The 22,649-nt window shown below is 31.1% G+C and overlaps 1 protein-coding gene across 1 annotated transcript; it reads right to left on the bottom strand.

Annotated features, from left to right (window-relative positions):
• Positions 1-4,613: 4,613 nt before the first annotated feature.
• LOC133287354 (protein DMR6-LIKE OXYGENASE 2-like) lies at positions 4,614-8,302 on the bottom strand. The gene is made up of 4 exons (XM_061484945.1): positions 8,069-8,302; positions 6,740-6,987; positions 6,155-6,476; positions 4,614-4,884 (listed from the first exon to the last, which is right to left on the bottom strand). The coding sequence occupies exons 1-4, from the start codon at positions 8,300-8,302 to the stop codon at positions 4,642-4,644; spliced, it is 1,047 nt and encodes a 348-aa protein (XP_061340929.1). The 3' UTR covers positions 4,614-4,641.
• Between the last annotated feature and the right edge of the window lie 14,347 nt (positions 8,303-22,649).

Raw genomic sequence — 22,649 nt, 5'->3', positions numbered from 1 at the left:
CTTAGGGGAAACATCATCATACGCTAGTATAAAATATAAAGTTTTTATTATATTTTAATTATTTTTTGGGTGAATATTTTATTAAAATTTTAATATATGATTAAATTTGTGTTTATTTTATTAAATTATATTAAATAAATTATAACTGGAAGAAATAAAATTAGTTACGAGTTATTTTTAAAGAGTGTGGTATTTTTTTAATTACCTTTATATTAATATTAAGATTTTAAATTTATTTACTGTGACAGGTTTATACGCATTTTATGAAAAATAACATACGAAAAACAGGATGTAGTATTTCTTTTCTTCTTTTTTTTTTCTTTTTTTAAAAAGGATCGTAATCACGTTTAAGAATGTAAAGCCCCCACTTAAAATAAATTCACTGTTATATATGTCATTTATCATATATTCCCCCCCATAAAACTTTAGAAATAAGTTTGTACCAGATACAAGGTTGATTGATCAAATTTTAACTCCAAGTCTTCAACAAATTAACCCCATAGGCGATTCATCTTTACATACTTAAATCAATCATTGGGAAATAAATGCTCGAATCTTGTATTTCAATGACAGAAAATTACAAGATATGGTTCAAGCTTGAAAGAAACAGAATTACAGTGATGAAAGAATCTATAATTACTTGTAAAACTGTAATGCAGCGCAGAAAAGGAAAAATTATAGTAAAAAGAAAGATATAGAGCAATTAGAGAAGCTCTGCTCTCTCCCAAGTCCCATGTCCAAGCAATAACCTAAATGTAGGTCAAGTTAATTTTTTACTTTTTTTTTTTTAAATAATAAATGTACATAAAATTAACTATTATATAATTTGAAAAAACAAACACCCATCAAGTCTCGTTGCATAATATCGCCACAATCAATAAAAGGCAGCAGAAAAATCTGGAAAACCTGATTATCTAGGTAGGCATAAATAACGAATCAATCTGCCACACAATTTCCCCCAGAAAGAAAGTCGAGTTATTGAATTAATAATCCCACGTAGATTAGGTGGTGAAATTAAAAATAGGACCAAAATTATATATACATATCAGCAAACAAATTATGAGTCAACCTTAACAGCTATACAATATATTAAATTTTTTTAATAATACAACCATATAATTAAATAATAGTGTTTCTACCAAAAAAAAAGTGTAAAATTTTAAGTTAACAATAAATCCAATTTTAAATCTTATTTTGAGTTAATGGAAACCATGAATGAGTCATATTATATATTAATTGAAAGAAGTTAAGAAGGATGATGTTAATTTAAAATATTTCTGTTGCTTACCCAAAAAAAATTCTGTTAACCTACCCTATAATGTAAGTTAACCAATCATCTCAAATTATGAGCAAATATTCCTACTTACAATATATACACACATAAAACTGCAAATTTCTCATAAAGTCATAAATCAAGTTGCACAAGTTGTAAAGTTTAGTCCTTGACATTTTATTATTTTTTATATTAATCATTTAGTCTGTGAACTTTTATAATAAATAATTGAGGCTTTAATATCTCTCATATTGTATGAGATAATTTTATCTCCTACACATATATAAAAGTGTGTAAGACTTATATTTTTTTTTTCTCTCTTTTTCTTCACATGGCCTCACATAGGCCTCACGCGTGTAGGAGATAAAAAGTAAGAGACAATTTTATCTCCTACAACATAAGAAAGATAAAACCGAATAATTTATCACATATACTATATGTTAATCTGGTATGAAAAAGTCGACTTTGTTTGCGGTAGGTTTGCAAGCATTAAGCAAGCAAAGTTGGACTTTGCTAGACTTTTTTGTTTTAAGCTACATAATTATAGGTGTTTACAAAAAAAAAAAAAAAAAAACTACATAATTAGGTATTCTTTTTGTCAATACTCAATAGATTAATCAAATTGTGGTTTTAAATGGAATTTGAAAACGCATGAAAGCTCCTGATTTGGTGATTGACAAATCAGGAACAATGACCTGCCACTAGTAGCTTTTGCATATTATTTGATTAAACCTCTTGCTAACAAAATGCTACAATAAGTATTTAACTGTGTAAGTACACATGCCAAAAATAATATAAAATTTAATTGAGTCTAGATTTTGGCTTTTTGACCCATGTAAAGCAAAATGTATAACTATTCATCAATATAATTCTTTTAACAAATAATTTACCTATTTAATACAAAAGGACGTACATTCTTATCAGCAACCCCATGTTGGGGGAGACAAGATGTCGTAGACTGAATGAGTAAACTATTATTATCTTTTGGGCCATAAGTCTATCCAATATTAAGGCCGTTTTTAAGTTTCACATAAATAAGGAATAACGCGGCCCAAAGAGCTAGCTCTAAGCAATAGCAGATAGAAAATTCCTCTCTCCCCCTACACTGCTTTAAGAAAAGTTCAAATTAGATTAAGGGATGTTTGGTAGAGGAGAAATTTTTTTAAATCCGAGAAATAATTATTACCAAAATACTGTGGAAAATATATGTTTTCTGGAATGTTAGTAAAAAGTGTTTGGTATGGTAAAATTTATGGTTAATTTTACTGAATGTGTGTTTGGTTGGTTGTGAAATATTAGTGAAAAAATGAGGTTATTTTACGAAAATAACCTCAGCTTTACGTTTTGTTTGAAATATTATATTGTGTTGAAGGTTAATTTCGTCAATAATTTGGCGCTTCAATTTCTATTTCCTCGGGACCGAAATAGTTCCATCTAATATATGGAATTTCACTTTTGCATTTCGTACTGTAAATTGGACACAACATGGTTTGCTGGAAAAAGTTTGTACTCTGGAATTTATTTATTTTTTTGCATACCAAACACGGGTTTCTTTTTTGTCATACCATACTTTCTCGGGAAGTTGCAATAAAAACCGGGTACCAAACGCGATCTAAGAGACTTCATACAATTAATTGTTTCATCCGTTCATCTTCATACTAAAGAAAGGAATATTTTTTATTTTAATTATCTAATTAATTTAATAATGTTTAATGATATTTTGTGGAAAATAATTTTAATTCCAACCATTAATTATCCTCCTATATTTATAATTATAAAATATTTGCTTAAGAGTGACTTAATTATTTATAAGGAAAAGTTAGAAAAACCCTTTATGATTATGCTTTGAATCAATTATATCCCTATTTTTTTAATCATTTATCTCTCTGTTTTTTTTATCCAAATCATCATTAACACTGTTAGAAACTAAATTAATCAAGCCACTAGAATTGCTCTAGTAGTGAGGGATTTAGGTAAGTTATCTTAAGTCATGTGTTCAATTTTTACTTGTATAAAAAAAAACACTAAATCAATCTACATATTTTACCCTACGTCGAGAAAGAAAATAGTGTAAGAACAAAAAAAAAAAAAAGATCAAATATGTTGAAAACTTACAACACTTATAGAAAAGACTAAAAATAAAAAAAAATAGAAGAAAAATTAAATATGTCAAAATCAAAAAGAAGAAAATAGTCTAGGGAGACAATAAAAAAGTCCAAATATGTTGAAAACTTACAATAATAACATAAAAAGGTTAAAAGTAAAAAAATAAAATAAAAAGTCTACATAAAAAAATAGATTGAAGACAAAAAGAAAAAGAAAAAGAAAAAGAAAAAGAAAAGACCAAATATGTTGAAAACTTAAAATAGTAACCAAAAATGATAAAAGTAAAAACAAAATAGTCCCACGTTAATCTTTCTATAAATTATTTGTGTTGTCAAATTAACACGATATGGTGAAAGCAACATTAATAATGTCTTATCGTGTTGCGTCAATTCACATATTATTCATGTTGTATTGATAATACGTGACACAATTTGAGATTGGTAAATTACTTATGTTATGACATGTCAACTCACAAAATAAGTGAATTGTGTATGTATCAAAGATTTTGACTCATTTTCAAATTTATGTCACATTTATATTTAATTATTTGTGTTTATGTTAAATTCTGGGCATATCAACTCGAATTATCACCCCACTTTCGTTTTATGTTTAAATTTGAATATTAATAATAATTATGTGCTAGAGATAATTTTCTATTTTCAATTTCTGAGCTTTTTTTTAATTCCAAAGTAATTATTTTCTTTCTAACATGTAAATCAAAGGTATTTCTCTCCAACAACAAAACATAAATTTCAATTACATCACATCTAGAGGCCATAGATTATCTAAATTGGATGTGGAACTCCACATATACAGCTTTCAATTAGCATATACATGGAAAAAAATGCATAAACACCCTAACTTTACTTCATTTCGAAATACGCATCATGAACCTACAAATTTGGATGAAAGGTCTTTAAATACTTGAAAACATGCAAATATATAGAACTTTCTGTTCACTAATCATGTAATTTGATTAATATACATGGTTTCGAAAAGTCTTATCCTATAGAATAATTTAAATAGAAGCAACTTTTATTTTTTATGAAAATATGAATAAATTAAAAATTATCATGTTAATTAATCAATGCATCCAAATAATATGATGAATGATTTTTATTTAACTTATGCATAAAAAGATTTATTTATTTTATAAAATCCAGGGACCCTTCATCTAAAATCAAAAGCTCATTTGTTTCTATTTCAAATCGAGGTAAAGTTTACGAAGTGTGTGAGCATTTTTGCCAATGTGATGAGCTAATTTAAGCCTTGAACATGTCCACGCAGGTTTCTTTTGAAAGTCCCCTCTTCCAGAACTTGTCGTAATATTCACCGTATGTAAAGTTTGTGTATTGAGGAGGATGATCATGGCCTATGAGTTGGGGAGCTGGTCCTATCACTGCATCCTGTGAGGGGCAGTAGAAAGTTGGAATGGACATTCTCTCCTCCTCACAATTCACTAATGCTCGATGCAGCACACTCTTGTACCTATCATTGCTTATCACCTTTCCAAAACCCAAACCAACATGTGTAAGTAAAGATGAATAAATCAAGAGTTATTTATTTTACGATGGGAAATGATCCGTTTACAAATTTTTTTTACCAGTTACATTAAATATGATTGGTCATATATTTTTGATTGAAATATGACCGGTCATAGTTAATATAATTTGTAAACAAAAAATTTATAAATAAAACTTTTCCCTTAATTTACAAATGGGCATGTTAGAAAAATATAAAAAAAATAATTAATATAATTTTACCTAATAACTTAAAGAGTAAAATCTTTTTGGGTCCCTAACAAAAAATAAGATTCTCACTTTAGTCTCTTAAAAAAAATTAGTCCCGAGATTTTTAAAAAATTCAAAATGGATCCATTTTAGTTCTTTTGAAATACTAATGTGGATCATTTTTGAATTTGTGAGAAATCACGATTTCAACTAAATGGATCCACTTTAAATTTCTTAGAGACCTCAGAACTATTTTATTTTTCTAAGAGACTAAAATAGGAATCATATTTTTTGTTAGGGACCCAAAAAAAAAACTTTGATGTAAATTAAATTTTTGAGATGAATTCATTATTTATACTCCCAAATCTTTTTATTCTCTTTTTCCCACTCACCAAACAAGCCCCCAAAAGGGAACAGTGACCATTTTGCCACGTCTGGCAAAAAAATTTATCAGATTGCCATGTCAACAGTAAATTTTTCCAAAATGCCACGAGGCATATTTCGCTACACTATGTAGCGAAATATGTTTGCATATAATTCGCTACACAGTGTAGTGAAATATGCCATGTCAGGCTACACAGTTAGCAAAAATGACACGTGTCAAGCAGGCAGAATCCAAGCATAATTCGCTACACAGTGTAACGAATTTCTGCCTGCTTGACACGTGTTATTTTTGCTGACTGTGCAACTTGACATGGCATATTTCGCTACACTGTGAAACGAATTATATGCAAACATATTTCGCTACACAGTGTAGCGAAATATGCCGCGTAGCATTTTGGAAAATTTACTGTTGACGTGACAGTGTGATAAATTTTTTTGCCAGGTATGACAAAATGGTCACTCCCCCTCCCCCCAAAAAAAGCAATGGACCCAAAAATAATGCATTTCTAATTACATGACTTTACTTGCTACTCAAAACACATGAAAATCCAAATCATTTTTTTCTTCCCTAAGGACTAGGCTTACATGTCAACCCTTTGTTAATAAAAAAAAGTTGAAGAAGTAACACGATAGAATTTTAAGCTTGAGTGAATTAAATTACCTGAAGTTGGTCCCCAATATTAACGATGAAGGTGTTAGGGATAGGATTAACAGTGACCCAGGTACCATCCTTGAGGACCTGCAAGCCAGGCACTTCAGTTTGTAGCAGAATGGTAATGGCATTGGGGTCAGTATGAGGAGGCAAGCCATATGTTAGCTCTGGCTCAGGACATGGAGGGTAGTAGTTAATGGCCATGTGCTGCCCATGCTTCCCTAGTGCTTTTTCTATGTAATCCCTTTCCAAACCCAAGCTCTCTGATATTGCCTCAAGCAATCTCACTGATAACCCTCGCATATTTCTGCTATACTCTGCCACATCTTCTCTGAACATCACAAACAAATTAAAATTATGATTCTTTTATATAAAAAGATCTTTAATTTTATTTTTTTTATATTATGATTTATTATCATAATGCGAATAGGAGCACTGATAAAATTATTCTCTCTATGCAAATATGCAAGAATAAGACTGTATACAAAGATTACCTCAACTCCAAATTCGCTAATAACCGGATTTAAAGGAGAGTGATTATTTTTTTTTATGATTTATTAACATATTAAATAAATTAATTGTCTAGTTTTGAACCTGAAAGATGGAGGGTTGGTGGGCCATTCCTGAATGTAATCCTCGATAGGATGGCAGTGAAGTCTCAAGAAGTCCCTCCAGTTAGAAAACTTCTCAGTCTTCACATTGAAACTTGTGGAAAGCCTGGTTGTCTTAGATGGGTCATCAGAGTAATTCTTCATCCTCTCACGCTCTGGCAATTTGAAGAATTCTTTTGACACGTTCACCATGTTACCTACCACACCCTCTGGAACTCCATGATTCACAATCTTATTTAAAAAAAAAAAAAAAAAAATTAAAGATCAAAGCCTTTTTTTAAGGGCAATTCAGAATACCAATTACTTTTGTGTGACAATGACTAAATATGAAGGCTAAAATATGAGTTACCCCCTTGAACTTTGACTATGTTTCCAATTACCTCCTTGTATTTTTAATTGTTTCAATTAATTTTTTATACTTTATAATTGTTTCAATTCAACAATTCTGTTAAAAAATTTACAAATTTTGTTAAATTTTCTCACCTGCCCTAAGTCCCAAATTTCAAAAATTTCGTCTCTCTCTTTTCTTCTATTTTAATCTTCTCTGATACAAACTCCCTTTCATGTGGATCTATAACAACTTATGCCTCCTAAAACTTAAAAATGATTGTTCAAATTTAAAATACTATTCAAACTCTCTTTCACGTGGCTGTAACAAGAACAAATAATTGTTCTGAAACTTCAAATAATAATGCAGAATGGAGAAGGGGGGGAATAAATGAGAGGGCATGATTTTGCTTTTCAGTCTATGGTCACTGAGTCACTGACACCAACATAAACTGGATTCTTATGGACAATGAACCTAAGTCTAATCAATGAAATAATCTATTGAGAAACATCCAGATGTTGTTCCTCCCCGCTTGTTAATTTTCTAAACAGCAAGTCCTTAATCCTCACTCATGGCTGACACGGATGCCGTGGTTAGGAAAAATGCAAAAACTGGATCTGAATTCATCACTAGTCGACTAAATTAATTTCAGAATACTATGTTGTTTTCTTGTGCATAGTCTTTAACTCGTTATTCAACTACTAGATGGGAGAAAGTAGAAGAAAATAGAGAAGAAATTTTTTAGATTTGGGACATAGGACATAAGAAGAGGTTTAACAGAGTTTGTAAAATTTAATAGAATTGTTAATTTGAAACAATTATAAAGTATAGGGAGTTAATTGAAACAATTAAAAGGACAATAGGGTAATTTAAAACATGGTCAAAGTTCAAGGGAGTAACTTATATTTTAGCCAAATATAAATAATGAGTAAATATAAACGTAACATTATAAATATAAGCATAAGTGTATGATTTGATATGTACTTGGAAAAAGCCATAATCTTGGCAAGCTTGTGCAATCTTTTGGATGATTTGAGAACGTGTGGAGCCATATAAACCTTGGAGATCAATGATGGGAATGGAAGCATTGGAGGATTGAAGTTGAAGGTGTTGGAGATTTGGACGGTCACCAAGGAGTCTAATGAAATTTGAAGGGACACGATTCAATGTGGAGGCAAGGTCGGTTAACAGTGGTTTTGGTGCGGTGGTGGTGTCCATTGCAGAACAATATCTACCGAGCTAGGTGGTAATTTCAAACTCTTGTTTATGCTTGGCACATGACAATTCATGAAGCTAGCACCTGAACTTTTATAGGCCAAACAAAAGCATGTACCTTCTTCGTAGTTGTCCTCATGAATCACGCTTCTAATGCTACGTAATCAGCATGACATCATTGGGAATTTGGCAGACCTACTTATGACGTAATATTTATAAAGGAATATAACGTACTAAGGTAGAGGTAGTGTTTGGTAGAAGATTTATTTTGGGATTGATGGAAAAGTGTAAGTGGATATTGGAAAATATTACGTTTGGTTCAGGTTTTTGAAAAAAAAAATACTAGGCAAATACGATAGATGAGGAAATGACTTTTGTGTTGATTTTTGGATGAAATTCATTGTTACAGAATACCACTTGAGATGTGGTATTTTGAGATAACTGGGAAAGTGAAAAAACAAGTGCGAAGTTTCTCCCGAACATAGATTTTGCAAATTTAAATAAATTTTCCTGGTAATATTTCGGTCAACCAAACAATTTTTTCTACATTTTTCTACCAAACTCACTTTTCAACCATTTCCTTAGTAATTACATTTCCCTAATATTCAAAAAAATTCTCCTTAACCAAACGTCCTCTAAGGGAGCTGTGTGGTAAGCAAAGAGCGAACTATTCTTTCGCCTTTTACTAAAGAATATAACGTACAACATATCATGTAAAACTATTATAATAATGTTTTTATAATAAAAGTAGATACGTTATTTATATTCACTCTCAAAATGATATCATTTTGAGTTAAAAGATTAAAAATTTATAATGAGAAAGACTATTATAATCATGAAATAAGTTATAATTATAAAAATACAGTGATTTTCGCTCTAAAATGACGTTGTTTTAAACTCAATGTAAATAATTTATCTACATTAACGGCAAAAAAAAATTCATTAAAATAATATAATCAAATGATGATACTTTTTTGAAAAGCAAACAGGAAACAGAAAAACAAAAAAAGAAACTAGGAACACCTCCTAGACCAAACTACTCCTACATAGTCCCTTTCAAGTTTGTCACGCAAATGATGATACTTTAGTTGATAGCAATGGAGCTGAGCAAGTGAGAGAAAAAAGCCTTCGTTCAACCCTGCATGCATCTTTTAAGAAGGGTTTAAATATATTTATCTCTACCCACTCCATACTTCAAATTAGTCCCATAATCTTTGGAATAATTTAAATATCTTTATCTCTGATTGTCCCATACTTTGAAAAAGTCAAAGCTTGTGGGGTATCGGAAGAGCTAACTCGCCTCAAAGAGACCTGTTCTTCACTCCGGATTAGTTTATAACTAGCTCAAAGAATTGAAGCTTGTTGAAATACAGAAGGAGTCAACTTGTCTCACAAAAATAATTAAAGTTATGTTAATTCAAAAATATATATTGAAATAATATATAAATAATTCATAGATCAATTTTTACTGTAATGTAAAAAACAACTTAAAGTCCATAAAAAAAAAAAACAACTTAAAGTTGTAAGATAGAAATAGTCAAATATAACTTAATGATATTTAATATGAAACGTATTGGATACAGACACGTAACTATTTTGAAGTACGTGTTTCCAAATTCATTGCATGCGCAACATTTATAAATCATTTAAAGTTCTTTATTGCGCAAATATATCATGATCGGTTAAATTTCCAATTTAATTAGCTCATTTTCTTGTTTGTAATACTTTTAATGAATAAATAAATATATTGTGCATCATTTATAAAATTTTAAAATTCTATGGACAACTTGTGTAATATTAAAATTAAAGTAAAAAAAATATCATTTACATTTTAGGGTTGGAATAAAAAATGGTTTGTTCAATATATAGTCAATAATACAGTTGGAGTTGAAAATATCTAGATCTACCTAATTTTGTTTTTAACCCTCTCCCTATGCCTAAGTCTAATTCATGCCAGTCGAATGGTTTGCTTAATGCCCAGCAATATTTCCCAAACTCCTTGTCCTGATGTTGATAAAAAGGGAAAGAGAGACAAAGACAGCAATTTCCAGTTGTGACACAGTGTCCTTCCATTTATTCAAATGGCATTTCATCAGTTTTCAAGCATTTAGGAGAAACTCTTTCCCTCAGCAGAAACAACAAATGTACAGTTCACAGAACCAGAAAAAAAATCCATGCCAAACGATCCAGCCAGGCAGAACCTAACTAATGTTAAGGTTGTATTATTTTTAAAATTTTTATTATTGCCAAGTTTATATCATAATTTTTAAAGAAAATATATATTATTCTTGACATTAACTGGTTATCAAGTGACTCAGCCACTAACCGTTCAGCTTTTTTTGTTTTTTTTTTGTTTTTCTCTTTTTGAAAGTGGATGTGTTCCAAGTTTGAACGAATAAAGTTAATAGTTTCTCCTGTCTCTTTATTTTGTCACTAATGAATGAAAATATTTTTAATATTACGAATATACCGATTATTTGGTAAATATTTTTCAAATATACAAAAAATACATTTTTATTATTCTTACTTTTATAATTATTTCTTTTGATTTTTTTTTTAAGAAAATACCTACTTCTACTCTATATAGCACGGACACGCAAAAATTTTTTAAAGATGCGTGTCAGACACCACTACAGCAAAAACGTATTTTAGCGGCGGTTTTTTTTAATCTTAGCGGTGGTTTTTTTTAATCTTAGCGGCGGTTTGAATCGCCGCAAAATTTTTTAATGGCCTTTTAAAACTGACGTAGAAATTGGCGTCGTTGAATATTTCAGCGTCGGTTACATACAACCGCCGGAATAACCGACGTTAAAAATAAAACCGACGTTATATGTACATAACCGACGTTGAAATAAAATATTTTAATAAAATTTATTAATTTTAGCGGCGGTTTTGAACCGCCGCGATTCTGAAATGCAGTTTTTTTGTGCGATTATTTGCTGCTTTTTTTTGTATTTGCTATTACTGCATTTCTTTTGTATTTGCTATTACTGCTTTTTTTTAAATAATTATTTACTGCTGTTTTATCTTATAATTATTTTTATATCATTTAAAAAAAACATTATTGATTGATCGAACATTTAAACTTCTGAATCTATTGTCATTAAATTTATACATAATTAAATGTAATCCAAGATAAATACAAATAGTGTAACAAATGTAAAATGTCTCACCATTAAAAATTAATAGATCCAAATACATGATAAAACAAAGTAAATATGCTTTGCAAATTTAACATAAATGGAATCAAAATATCAATAATACTACAAATGTTTAAACCTGAGTAATCTTGCAAATTAAACCTAAATGGAATCAAAGTGCCAATAAAACTACAAAAGTTTAACATAAAATTTCATTAATGCACAAGAGAATGAGATCCAAGTTCTCCAGTGCTTCCTTGTTTTCATTGTCACCCCCGGTAACAAAGAAGTGAAGATCTTGGACAAACTTGTAAACAACAATGTTACTCTCAAACATTGCTATCTCCGCTGTCAAATGAAAAAACCCATAAACACAATAAAAGTGACATCAATATATTAGCAAAACAAGGACATATAATGAGTAGCGATTAGCAATCTATTCCAATCATAGGCAGATATCAACCAAACGTGAAGGTGATTCTTGATCATGAATTATGTTAAATTTGTACTATTCGTCAGCCAGCCATCGGAGAAATATTTGACCGCCACCCGTTTCCCATCAGAATCCAGAAGAAAGATGTTCTTTACAGAAGGACATGACTCCTAACAAAAAGCACAAAGTACAGGATCAGAACTTTCCTTAAAAGTAAATAGTTGAGACTGGTTCCGGTTCTAAAATGAAAAACAGTGATTAATTTAAAATTAATTGTCAATTCGTGCAAGGAATCAGAACAACAGCTAAGTAATCAAACCATAACAGCCGGGTCAACCATTTAATTAATTTAAAATTCTTCAAAAAATGTCACATAATACAGCACAGACAAGTTAACTAAAATTCCAAAACTAAACACATAGATATCAGACATATGCCCATACGGCTATACCAAACTAAAATTCTTCATGCATTTTTACAGTCTTTTAAGAGAAAAACATGCAAAGACAAGAAGAAAGAGAAGAAATTTTTTGGTCTTTGATCAAGCAGAATAATACTCTCCAAAGTCTAATATCTAATAGGAAAACTCAAATCAGCCCCAGCTTCTAAAACTTGTGCCTCGTGTTGAATGATACTCTCCAAAACAGAGTCAAAAGATGCTAATTGATGCGTTTTGAGTTCAATACTTTTTGCAGTGCATCTTGTGAGATTTGTAAACCAAGAAACAAGGCACGTCTTTCAACACCATTAAACCAATCCTTATCAAAACCAAATCTGCGCACGTCTTGTAATAACTACATGAACTCAGAGCGGCTTGACCCTAACACATCATTAGGACTATGGGTTTGGAGGAATCTCAGTAGATGACTCACGCGGTTGTAGGCACAACCCTTCAACCAATTGCTAAGTGCTTTGTCATTTAAACGAACAGAAGGATTCTTCACAAGAAAATCAATCAACAGTGACAAGTTGTCAGGATCCAAATGCTTGTTGGAAACTAGTTGTTCAAGTTCCCTTTTGACAAGAGAAGCAAAATTTAAATCCTCCATGATTTGAGAAGAGTTCCCTGTAATTGAAGGAAAGAGTAATTTAAACATCTTGTGCACGAACAAATATTTAGGATTCTGCACTAATTTAAAACAAGAGAGGGGTGATTAAGAATTTGAAAAACTATTTAAAAGCAACAGTCCACCAAATTTTAAGCCACGTTGTGCAAAACAATATACTCCAGCTCCACCCACACATATTCCAGCATCACCAGTGCTTTACTCATCATCATCATCCTTCGATAGAATAAAAACAAAGAATGCAAATTAAAACAAATTATATCAGGTTCAATTTAGACGCACTTAAAAAAGTACAAAATATATGCAAAAAATTAATACCGTCTCAATTGGTCGTTGCTCTTCCCATGTGTCTTCAAACTTGTGTTGTGTACTCTCAGACCACGCCCTGTAATGAACTACCACCATATACCATCTAGGTCACATTCATGATTTTGAACTGCCAAGAAAAACAAAAAGGCTATCATAAGATGAGTAAAGGAGTAGATATTAGGAACTAATGCCTGATATAATCAAGAAGTTTTTCTTATGGTAAAACAACACTAGATGCCCAAAGACCAAACATTTTACATTTTCATACCAAAACATTTCCATATATTAGCTTAAATTATAGCTTAAGTTGCTATACCTAGCTAGACACATGAAGGTCATTCCAGGGAAAAATAGAAAAAAAGAAAAATCTGATATCACATGATATGACAGTACTTTAGCATATGCACATGGATGAGTTCAAATAATCTTAGATAAACACAATTGCAAGTTGAATGTATAATGACATGAAATGTAGTGACAACATTGGATTTCACACTAACTGCAAACATAAATAGAGTCAAACTATGATTAAATGTGGTACTCACAGAAGCAAGTTGAATATCTGGTAGGTTTCTGGCCATGGCCTTCCTTAATTATTTGTTTAGTGACCTTCTCGTGAAGGACTTCAACTTGAGAATCAACTTTTGGAGGGTTACTAAATTCTTGTGTTGGCTCCCCTTTAACAAATGCAGAGTTTTCAGTAATCACTTCATTCTCATCTTCTTGACCTGCAACCATTAACAGTGCCAAAAAAAAAATAGTTTTTTCATGCATGCAAATTACCAAGTGGTGATTCGGTTTGAGGCTCTTGAACTTCCTCCATTCTGCAAAATTATTATTTCGTTCAAAACTTTAAAGAGAGAGGGAAAAAAACTACTTACTAAATTCTATAAATTTTCTCGGGAACCAAACAGTATGAGAGAGAAAAATTCCCTTTGCAGGGTCTGTCAAAACCAACTCAGCTCCAAAAGCTAATAGAATAATTCTTCTTTCGAGACTCATTGAAGCAGGCATTGTAATTATGAGCTTGTAACCCTCGGCTGCTGCCATGAAGGCTAATCCAATGCCAGTATTACCACTTGTTGGTTCAATAAGGACACTCTTCAGTAAAATAAGAAACTTACATTCAGAAAATGTAATAATTTTCAACTCTGACATGAGCTAAATTAATACCCAAAATTTATTCATTCATTCAGATCTAAAATAACTGCTATAAGAGTAGCATAAATTTATAAAGAGCATGGGTACTAATGCAGAATTTGAAAGAGTATTTGAAGCCCTTGAGCCTCCCCCAAATCTCAAGAGGTTTGGGATAAAGGGATATGAGGGAATGCAGTTGCCAAGTTGGATGAGAAATACCTCATTTCTCGAAGGTTTAGTTGATATAATACTCTACGAATGCAAAAATTGTCAAGGGCTTCCTCCACTTGGTAAATTCCCTCATTTAAAAACTCTTTACATATCTTGGCTAACCTGTTCATCCTGCACATAAATGGTAAATGAAGAACTGTCCCACTAAAGCATGTATCAAAAAGGGCATGAAGTTTGGCACCACGAGGAAGATGCCTAAGGTCGAATAAAAAAGGCATGTATCAAGAACTATTTGCAGTAATCAAGTCCTACAAGTAATAAAAGTATTAATGTATAAAGAAGCATGCCACTATACTATTAATGTATCAAAGCAAAAAGACTAGAAAATTGACTTAGGTGTCAGATGTCTCGCCCTGGACAGGTGGATCCTATGATCCCAATCACTTCCCTATAAAAAAAAATTATAAAGAAAAAAGATAAATATAATGGAAGTGTCATTTAGATATACTTTTAAAATATCTCCTTGATATTAAAAGTATTTCTTTTAATACATAAACAAGTGACTTACATGGTAGCTTCTTTCCATGTAAGTTACCTCGAATGGTTAATGTATTATTACTCTAATTAAATCTGCTGATCCAGCACAAAAAAAAAATACATTAGACATTGGACCATGGAGCACTTGTAGCACAGTAGTAGCAGCAGCTCCAATATCCTAAGCTCTGATGGATGCTTATTTTGGTAGTTATATGCTATCCAAGGGTTATAACCATGGATAGCTTTTATGAAGAATTTTGCACGTATTACCGAATTCAAATCATTCAGCAAAGTCATAGCAGAATACCTATCTTAATTCAAAGGAACTAGAAAGGAAGAAGCAAATGATGATAGTTTTAACAAAATCAATCAGATTGACGTAACAAAGCTTCAATTAAGCAAACTAGGAATGTCAATTTGAAGAAGAAGAAGAGTGGTTTACCAAACGAGTCAATGTGCTCTCTCAAACAAGAATTTGTTCCTTGCCAACGTCAAGATGCTCTCTGATTCCTCTGTTATTCTCTCCCAAAACCCTAAATATATGTTTCCCTTTCAACTCAATTGCGTGATAGTGTGCCCTTTACATTGTTGTACATAAAGATGTTTGGGTTATGAAGCTGAGGTATGGATGATATTTTAATCGGCTAAGACAAACAGAGCCTCAACAAAAAATGAAAGAAAAATGGAAAAATCGGATAACAGGCACCAAGAAAGAAAAATGAACAGCGTTCCAAGGAATATTGAGAGGTAGAGAGAATGGCTTGCGATAATAAATGTCTCTAACCGGGTACTGTTGTTCGCTAGACTTGGAGTCGGTTTTTTAAACGGCCACTGAGACACCGCCACTGTATCCCGGTTTTCTTGTAGTGCACTAACACGCGGTCAATATTTTGGAACACGCGATTAACGTTTCGACACGCAATAAACGCTCCGGCACATTTTTTTTTAGATCTAAATTTTATTTTATTAACTAAACATGAAAAAATAATTTATAATTTTTTTTTTATGTAATTTGACATGAAAAATTAACAAGGTATAAAAAATTATTATTTTTTATATTTATATTATGAAATTTGAATATTTTATTAGTTATATGACTTATCATGAATTTTATATGTATTAAATATAAATTATATTGTATATATTAAAAATATTATTTAATATTAAAACATGTCTTAACATATTAAAATATAATATTTTTTAGATTACTAAAAAAATATAATATTTTTTAAAATTAATGTATCAACGTGTTATGTCGTGTCTCCCGTCAGTTTCAGTCCAACATAACTTCTAATGTACCAAAAATATGCTCATGATCAACAGCTGAGCTGACGCAGAGGCTGCCGTCTAGTCCACAATGCAAGATGACCTCACTACACCTTTGTCATGTTTATAAAGATTTATTTATTATTATTATTATTCAAAATATATCCAAAATATATCTATATATATTTCTGCTAATGAGAGGAGGCACTTTCAATATATTAGTCACATGTTCTCCCCTTTGCTCTCAACCTCTACCGAAGACTACCTTCACGGATCACTGGTGACGATAACTCTTGATTGAGTTTTGATCTACTATTGCCTTCTATATAACTGTTATATTGATATATTTCGCCCCATTAAAAAATCAAGGTTATCTCGCTGTCTAATCAATTTGTAAAGAATTTTGGAATACACCATCTCAAAAATTAGCTCAAAGGGTGAGAGTGTCTAAAACCTTATAAATTTCACATTATTTGTACATACAACAAATATGAGACTATATATCTCAACACAATTCAATACACAATGGATTACATACAATAAAAAAATTGTCTTGCTACAAACTCCAAAGAAACGAGAAACTTTTCCTTGGTCACATCTTGCGGCATGTGTTTCGCCTATAATCAACAGCTTTTTTTTGGCCCTCCTTTTCTTCTCTGTTGACCTACATGCTAATTGCTAAAATATTCATAAAAAATAAATAAATGTGTATTTAGATTAATTTATTTTGTATTTTAAAAATTGTGAAAAAATCTTATTGCGCTAAAAAAGGTGTTTTGTGTAGTATATTATTATATTAAATAATTTTAAAAATCTCTTAATACATATATTCATTAAAACACTGCAAGCACTTGAAGGAATGAAAATTAAGCAATATTATCAATTATGATATAAGTCACACACTTTGACGTTGGAGAGAATTGATTATTTAATGCCTCGATGTTCATGCCCGATTCATGTGGTAGTTTTTCATGGGCTAGTTGGCTTGTTGCATTATCGGTCCAATTAGTTTGTTCTCTCTCGCTGACTATTCAAAGAGTGTTTGGTAGAAGTTTTTTTTAAAATTTTTAGAAAATTAAGGATAGTAATTTTATTTATTTATGTTTGGTATGAGATTTCTAATTTTTTTTTAATAATCTGATTTTTTTTGAAATTTTATTTTATGTGTAAAATTTTCGAAAAATATCATTCAAGAGGGAATGGTATTTTAGGATTTTCAAGAAAAAATTTAACACACCCAAATACAGCGTTGAGAAAATTAACATAATATTCTCGAAAATATTTTGACATATTAAATAATTTTTGTGGTAACGTTCCCGAAAAATTCTTTTTTCACTATATTCTTGAAAATTTTGATTTTTGAATAATTTTTTTTTTCTTCTCTACCAAACACCTCCGAAAGTAATCTAGATCTCTTTGGTACAAAAAAATTTGTGTTCATTTTTATTTATTTTTTATTTATAAACCATATGTATTCTTTACATAAAGCAATTTTATTCGAGCAATCCACATTGAGCCTGCCTTTCCCAAAGACCTACCATATGTATCCTTCATAGTTTGGTACCGACCGAAGACCTACCTTTCTACTGCATTGAAAACCGCCGTGCTTACTGCTTAGTCATATCTTTGAAGGGAAATGCTGTGTGTTATATATATATATAGCAGCCTTCATATTTTTTGAATTCAACGTAATTCAGGTTCAACTTGTTGGTATGATCGACCAAGTTTGACAAGCACATGATATGCATGATGCATTCTTTTTTAATCCAATGATTTTATTTCCGTTGGATCTTTGATTCCGGCGTTGAAGATACGAAATACTCATTCTAGAAAAATTTATGCATTGAAGTATGATTTTAATTTATACTAATAGTAATAACAGTTTATGTATAACGATTAAATCTGGTAAGAATAATTAAGATTAGAATATAAAGTCATAGATAAGCCACTGATTGATTTAATGGTGAGAAATTTGAATAATTTACATGTTACAGGTTCAAATCTCCATGCCACCGTCCTATACTATATATATATATAGGGGAGGGATCATTTGACTCCAGAGTAAGATTTAAAAGTCTTACTCCTCATCCCAGCCCTTGATTTCCGTTCATCCAACGGTTAGCATTTATTTAAAATTAATAATTAATTAATTGTTGTTACTTATTAAATGCTAACCGTTGGATGAACGGAAATCAAGGGCTGGGATGAGGAGTAAGACTTTTAAATCTTACTCTGGAGTCAAATGATCCCTCCCCATATATATATATATATATATATATATATATATAGGGAGAGATCTTTTTACTCTAGAGTAAGACTTACAACTCTTACTCTTCATCTCAACCGTTGATTTCCGTCCATCTAACTGTTATTATTTATTTGAAATAAATAATTATTTAATAACAGTTAGATGGACGGAAATCAACGATTGAGATGAAGAGTAAGAGTTGTAAGTCTTACCCTAGAGTCAAAAGATCCCTCCTCTCTATATATATATATATATATATATATATATATATATATATAGAGTGAGGATCATTTTACACCAGTGTAAGTTACATTTTCAATCTTGTCCGTTGATTCTAGGGCCGGCAAAATGGGCTGAGCCCGCTGGGCTGGCCCGCCCCGCCTGCCAAATGGGGCGGGCTGGGTTGAGTCTTTCAACCCACCAACCCGCCCAACCCGCCCCGCCAAACCCGCCAGCCCATATGGGTCAGCCCGCCACGGGGCGGGCTAGCCCGCCAAGTCATTTTTTTTTATTTTTTTTTAGGTTACCCAATTGTTATGTAGCTCCGTATCTTAGATTTCTCTGCTTGCAAGTGGCTTTTTTGAATTGTTGTGGACTGCTCATACAACACTTTGTTACTTGTTTTGTTATTCTATTTTATCCTGATATGATTTTATTTTTTTATTATTATTTTTGGATTGAAAGATGCATATTTATATGCAGATTATTAAACACTGATCTTCTTGGTTTCATAAGCACATTAGGATTTTATACAGATTTTTGTATGCTTTTATGCAGATTTTTTTATGTGATTTTATGCAGAATTTAATTTTTTGTATTTAATTTTTATATTTTTTTTATTTTAGGCGGGCTGGCCCGTAGCCCGCCAGCCCACTCATAAAACGGGCCGGGTTACTCGATTCAACCCATTTTGTCAAAACGGGCCGGGGCGGGCTAGTGGCGGGCCGGGGCGGGCTGGCCCATATTGCCAGCCCTAGTTGATTCTAATAATATCTAAGGGCTCTAATTTTTTAGTAATACGAGTCATTGGATACAAGTGGATCAATGATTGATTGAGTGTAAGAGTTCTAATTCTTACACCAGTGTAAGAATATCTTGCCCCATATATATATATATATGTGTGTGTGTGTATATATATATACATATGAGGTAGGATCCTTTGACACCAGTGTCAAATTTCAAATTTGATACCTCGTCTGAGAGCCGTTAGATCAAAAAAGATCAATGGTGTCATATGCTTGCTGTTATGGACCTGACAAAGGCCCGTATTCTGGAAGGACCAATAAAGGACAGCACAAGAGGAATAGAATCTCCTATTGATGACAATCCTATCCAGACAGCTAAGCAGTTGGACTTGGCTCCCCAATATTCCGAAGAGGCCCAGAATTACACTCCTTCAGGTAACCCGTCTATAAATACAGGGTTAAACCAATAAGGTACACACACTCTCTAAACCCTCTCTCTTAGCTTGTCACTGTGCACACACCCCACGCCTTGACTATGTCGATTATTATTGTGCACAGTGATCGGACTACCCTCAAGGGTATCTCATTCATAGATACTTGAGAGAGGGCATCTAGATCATACATAAAATATACCAGCCACCGGTTGGACATCTCTGTCTTTCAGACAGAACACTTGCAAATCAGAGTCGTTGATCTTTTTTGATCTAACGACTCTCAGATGAGGTGTCAAATTTAAAATTTGACACTGGTGTCAAAATATCTTTTATATATATATATATATATACGGACAAGATGTACACAACGGATCTCCCAAAAGGCCTGCAACTATGGCTATAGAGATCATATGTCCTCTATGTTTTGCAGCCCAGTCGTCAATTTTATCTTATGATGTTGGATAGTTAAAAGATAGTCCTCTGAACAGCCCAAAAAGTTTATATGGATCATGTGTGGTTCCGTATGTGATGATTCAAGTCCATGTAAATTGGGCTGGGTGCTCCTAGGTTTTTAACTTTTAAGTCCTTGTGCGATAACCTTCGGGTGTTGGTGGCTATTGTTAACACAGCACTACAATTTTATTATTTTAAGATATTTTAATCGGTTCATTACTTCAGAATTAGTTTGATTTGGAATAAGTTCTGAGATTAAAATTTAAATTTCTACAAAAAAATAATACTAAAAATAATCCAACACATACTTTCACTTTTACCTATTCAATTTTCTAACGTTCAGTGAGTTATCATCATTTATTACAACACTAGAATTTGAAATGAAACGAAAAAAGAAATTATGTGTACGGGTGTGTCCTTTTTCTGCTTTCACTTTTGGTATCGCGCGTGCTCCGTGCTGTTGCCATACCTCATACGTGTGACCAGGGGAAATGAACCACAACCATTAAATATTAGCAGATAATAAATTTCGTTTCAGGAAAAATGCGTCATTAACTATAAAGTGGAGTTGATAGCGGATAGCCACTTCTATTGTAGAATTTTGTTGCTTACGTGGTTTTCGTGCCTCCATTGAATTAATCGATTTATTGATGTATTGGTGGAGAAATTTTTAAAAAGTATAAATTTTTTTATTATTAGAAAAAATATAAATTTCTTATTTTGTGTTATAGAAATATAATATAAAATATAATTTTCACCAAATAATATTAAATTTTTGAGGTGAATTAAAGCTCCACCAAATATTATTAAATATCATAAAAAATTTAATACTATGAATTATTAACCTTCAAATACAATGAATTTTTTAGAGAAATATAACATAAAATATAATATTTATTTATCAATTTAAACTTTTGAATTGAATCGAGATTTTACAAGTTGAACAAACCAAACTAATTATTTTTTCATGAATTGATTGAAAAATATATGTATAATTTTTTTTGCGTTTTCAATAATTTTTTTTTTTTTTTGGAAAATCGTTTTCAATAAATCCTTTAAACTTTCCTCATATATTTGTGGTAGATATCAGATAAGAGAAGTTGAAAAACAAATTTTCTTTTGTCCTTAACCTCTTAAATAAAAGCATACATATTATGGTTTACCATAAAAAGAAAAAAAGCATACATGTTATGCTTTTATTTATTGACTTTTCTTTAGAGTTGCTTTTCTTCTCTTTTAGACTTTCGTTTTTACTGAAAACGATAGTTTTGTTATTGCAAACGACCAATTAACTACTTCTCGATTACTATTGTATTATTTTTTAAATATTCCATCGATTTATCACTTTGCGATTAATTTGATTTAGAGTGAATCCAAAATTAAGGGTTTAAATTCTTTTCAAATGTGATATTGGAAAAAATTAAACACATGCTCTCACCCTTACATACTCAGCTCATATACACCAATTAAGCTACTATTATTTGGTGATTATTACTATCGTATAGTTTTTTTTTTTAAAAATCATATATATATATATATATATATATATATATATATATATATATTCTATGAGAGACAATCTTATTTAAGATGAATTCAAAATTAAGACTTTAAATTTATCACAAAATAATATTGGAAGGATCGATCGTATAGTCTTTATTTCGATGAAAATATTCAGTTATATATTAATTCTGATACAGCACGTAAGTTTCAACCACACAAAAAAATTATGTTAATCATTTTTTTTTTTAAATTTTCTATTCTTCATTTTGCAAAATAAAATTTTTTAAAACTACTATTTTTTAAGTTTTTATTTTTCTTAAAAAGCATGTCTAATTATTATAAAATTTTGTAAACATGTTTTTTAATTATAAAACTGTTTTTTTCTTTTTTTTTGGAGTTACCCAACCCTAATTATCTCTTTGAGACGAGTTGGCTCCCTCTGGTATCCCCACGAGCTTCGACTCTTTGAGCCGGCTATGGGACTAATCCGGAGTGCGGGGAAATAGTGATGGCTAAAGATTCAACCCCCTCCCCAAGAATGCATTCAGCGAGAAAACTGTTTTTTTTTTCTTAGTAAAACACAAAAAAAGCTCCTAGAATTGTGCTGACAACCGCTTCTTAGTTTAACATTTTTTGTTTGATACGTTGAAATTTTATTATTTTTAACTCTAGAACTAGAATGTA

This window comes from Gastrolobium bilobum, unplaced genomic scaffold, assembly GCF_033153095.1.
Source record: "Gastrolobium bilobum isolate Gb01-03AN ecotype WA unplaced genomic scaffold, APGP_CSIRO_Gbil_v1 utg11002, whole genome shotgun sequence".
In the NCBI taxonomy this organism is placed as follows: Eukaryota; Viridiplantae; Streptophyta; class Magnoliopsida; order Fabales; family Fabaceae; genus Gastrolobium; species Gastrolobium bilobum.
This window is presented reverse-complemented; position numbering and strand designations above follow the sequence as displayed.

What these genes read in the sequence shown, in the direction of transcription:
- LOC133287354 (XM_061484945.1), bottom strand. Translation starts at nt 8,302, where the DNA reads ATGGACACCACCACCGCACCAAAACCACTGTTAACCGACCTTGCCTCC. An exon ending in ACCAACCCTCCATCTTTCAG is followed by an intron (nt 6,477 to 6,739) that starts GTTCAAAACTAG and finishes TGTGATGTTCAG; the next exon opens with AGAAGATGTGGCAGAGTATA. An exon ending in ATATTGGGGACCAACTTCAG is followed by an intron (nt 4,885 to 6,154) that starts GTAATTTAATTC and finishes GGTTTTGGAAAG; the next exon opens with GTGATAAGCAATGATAGGTA.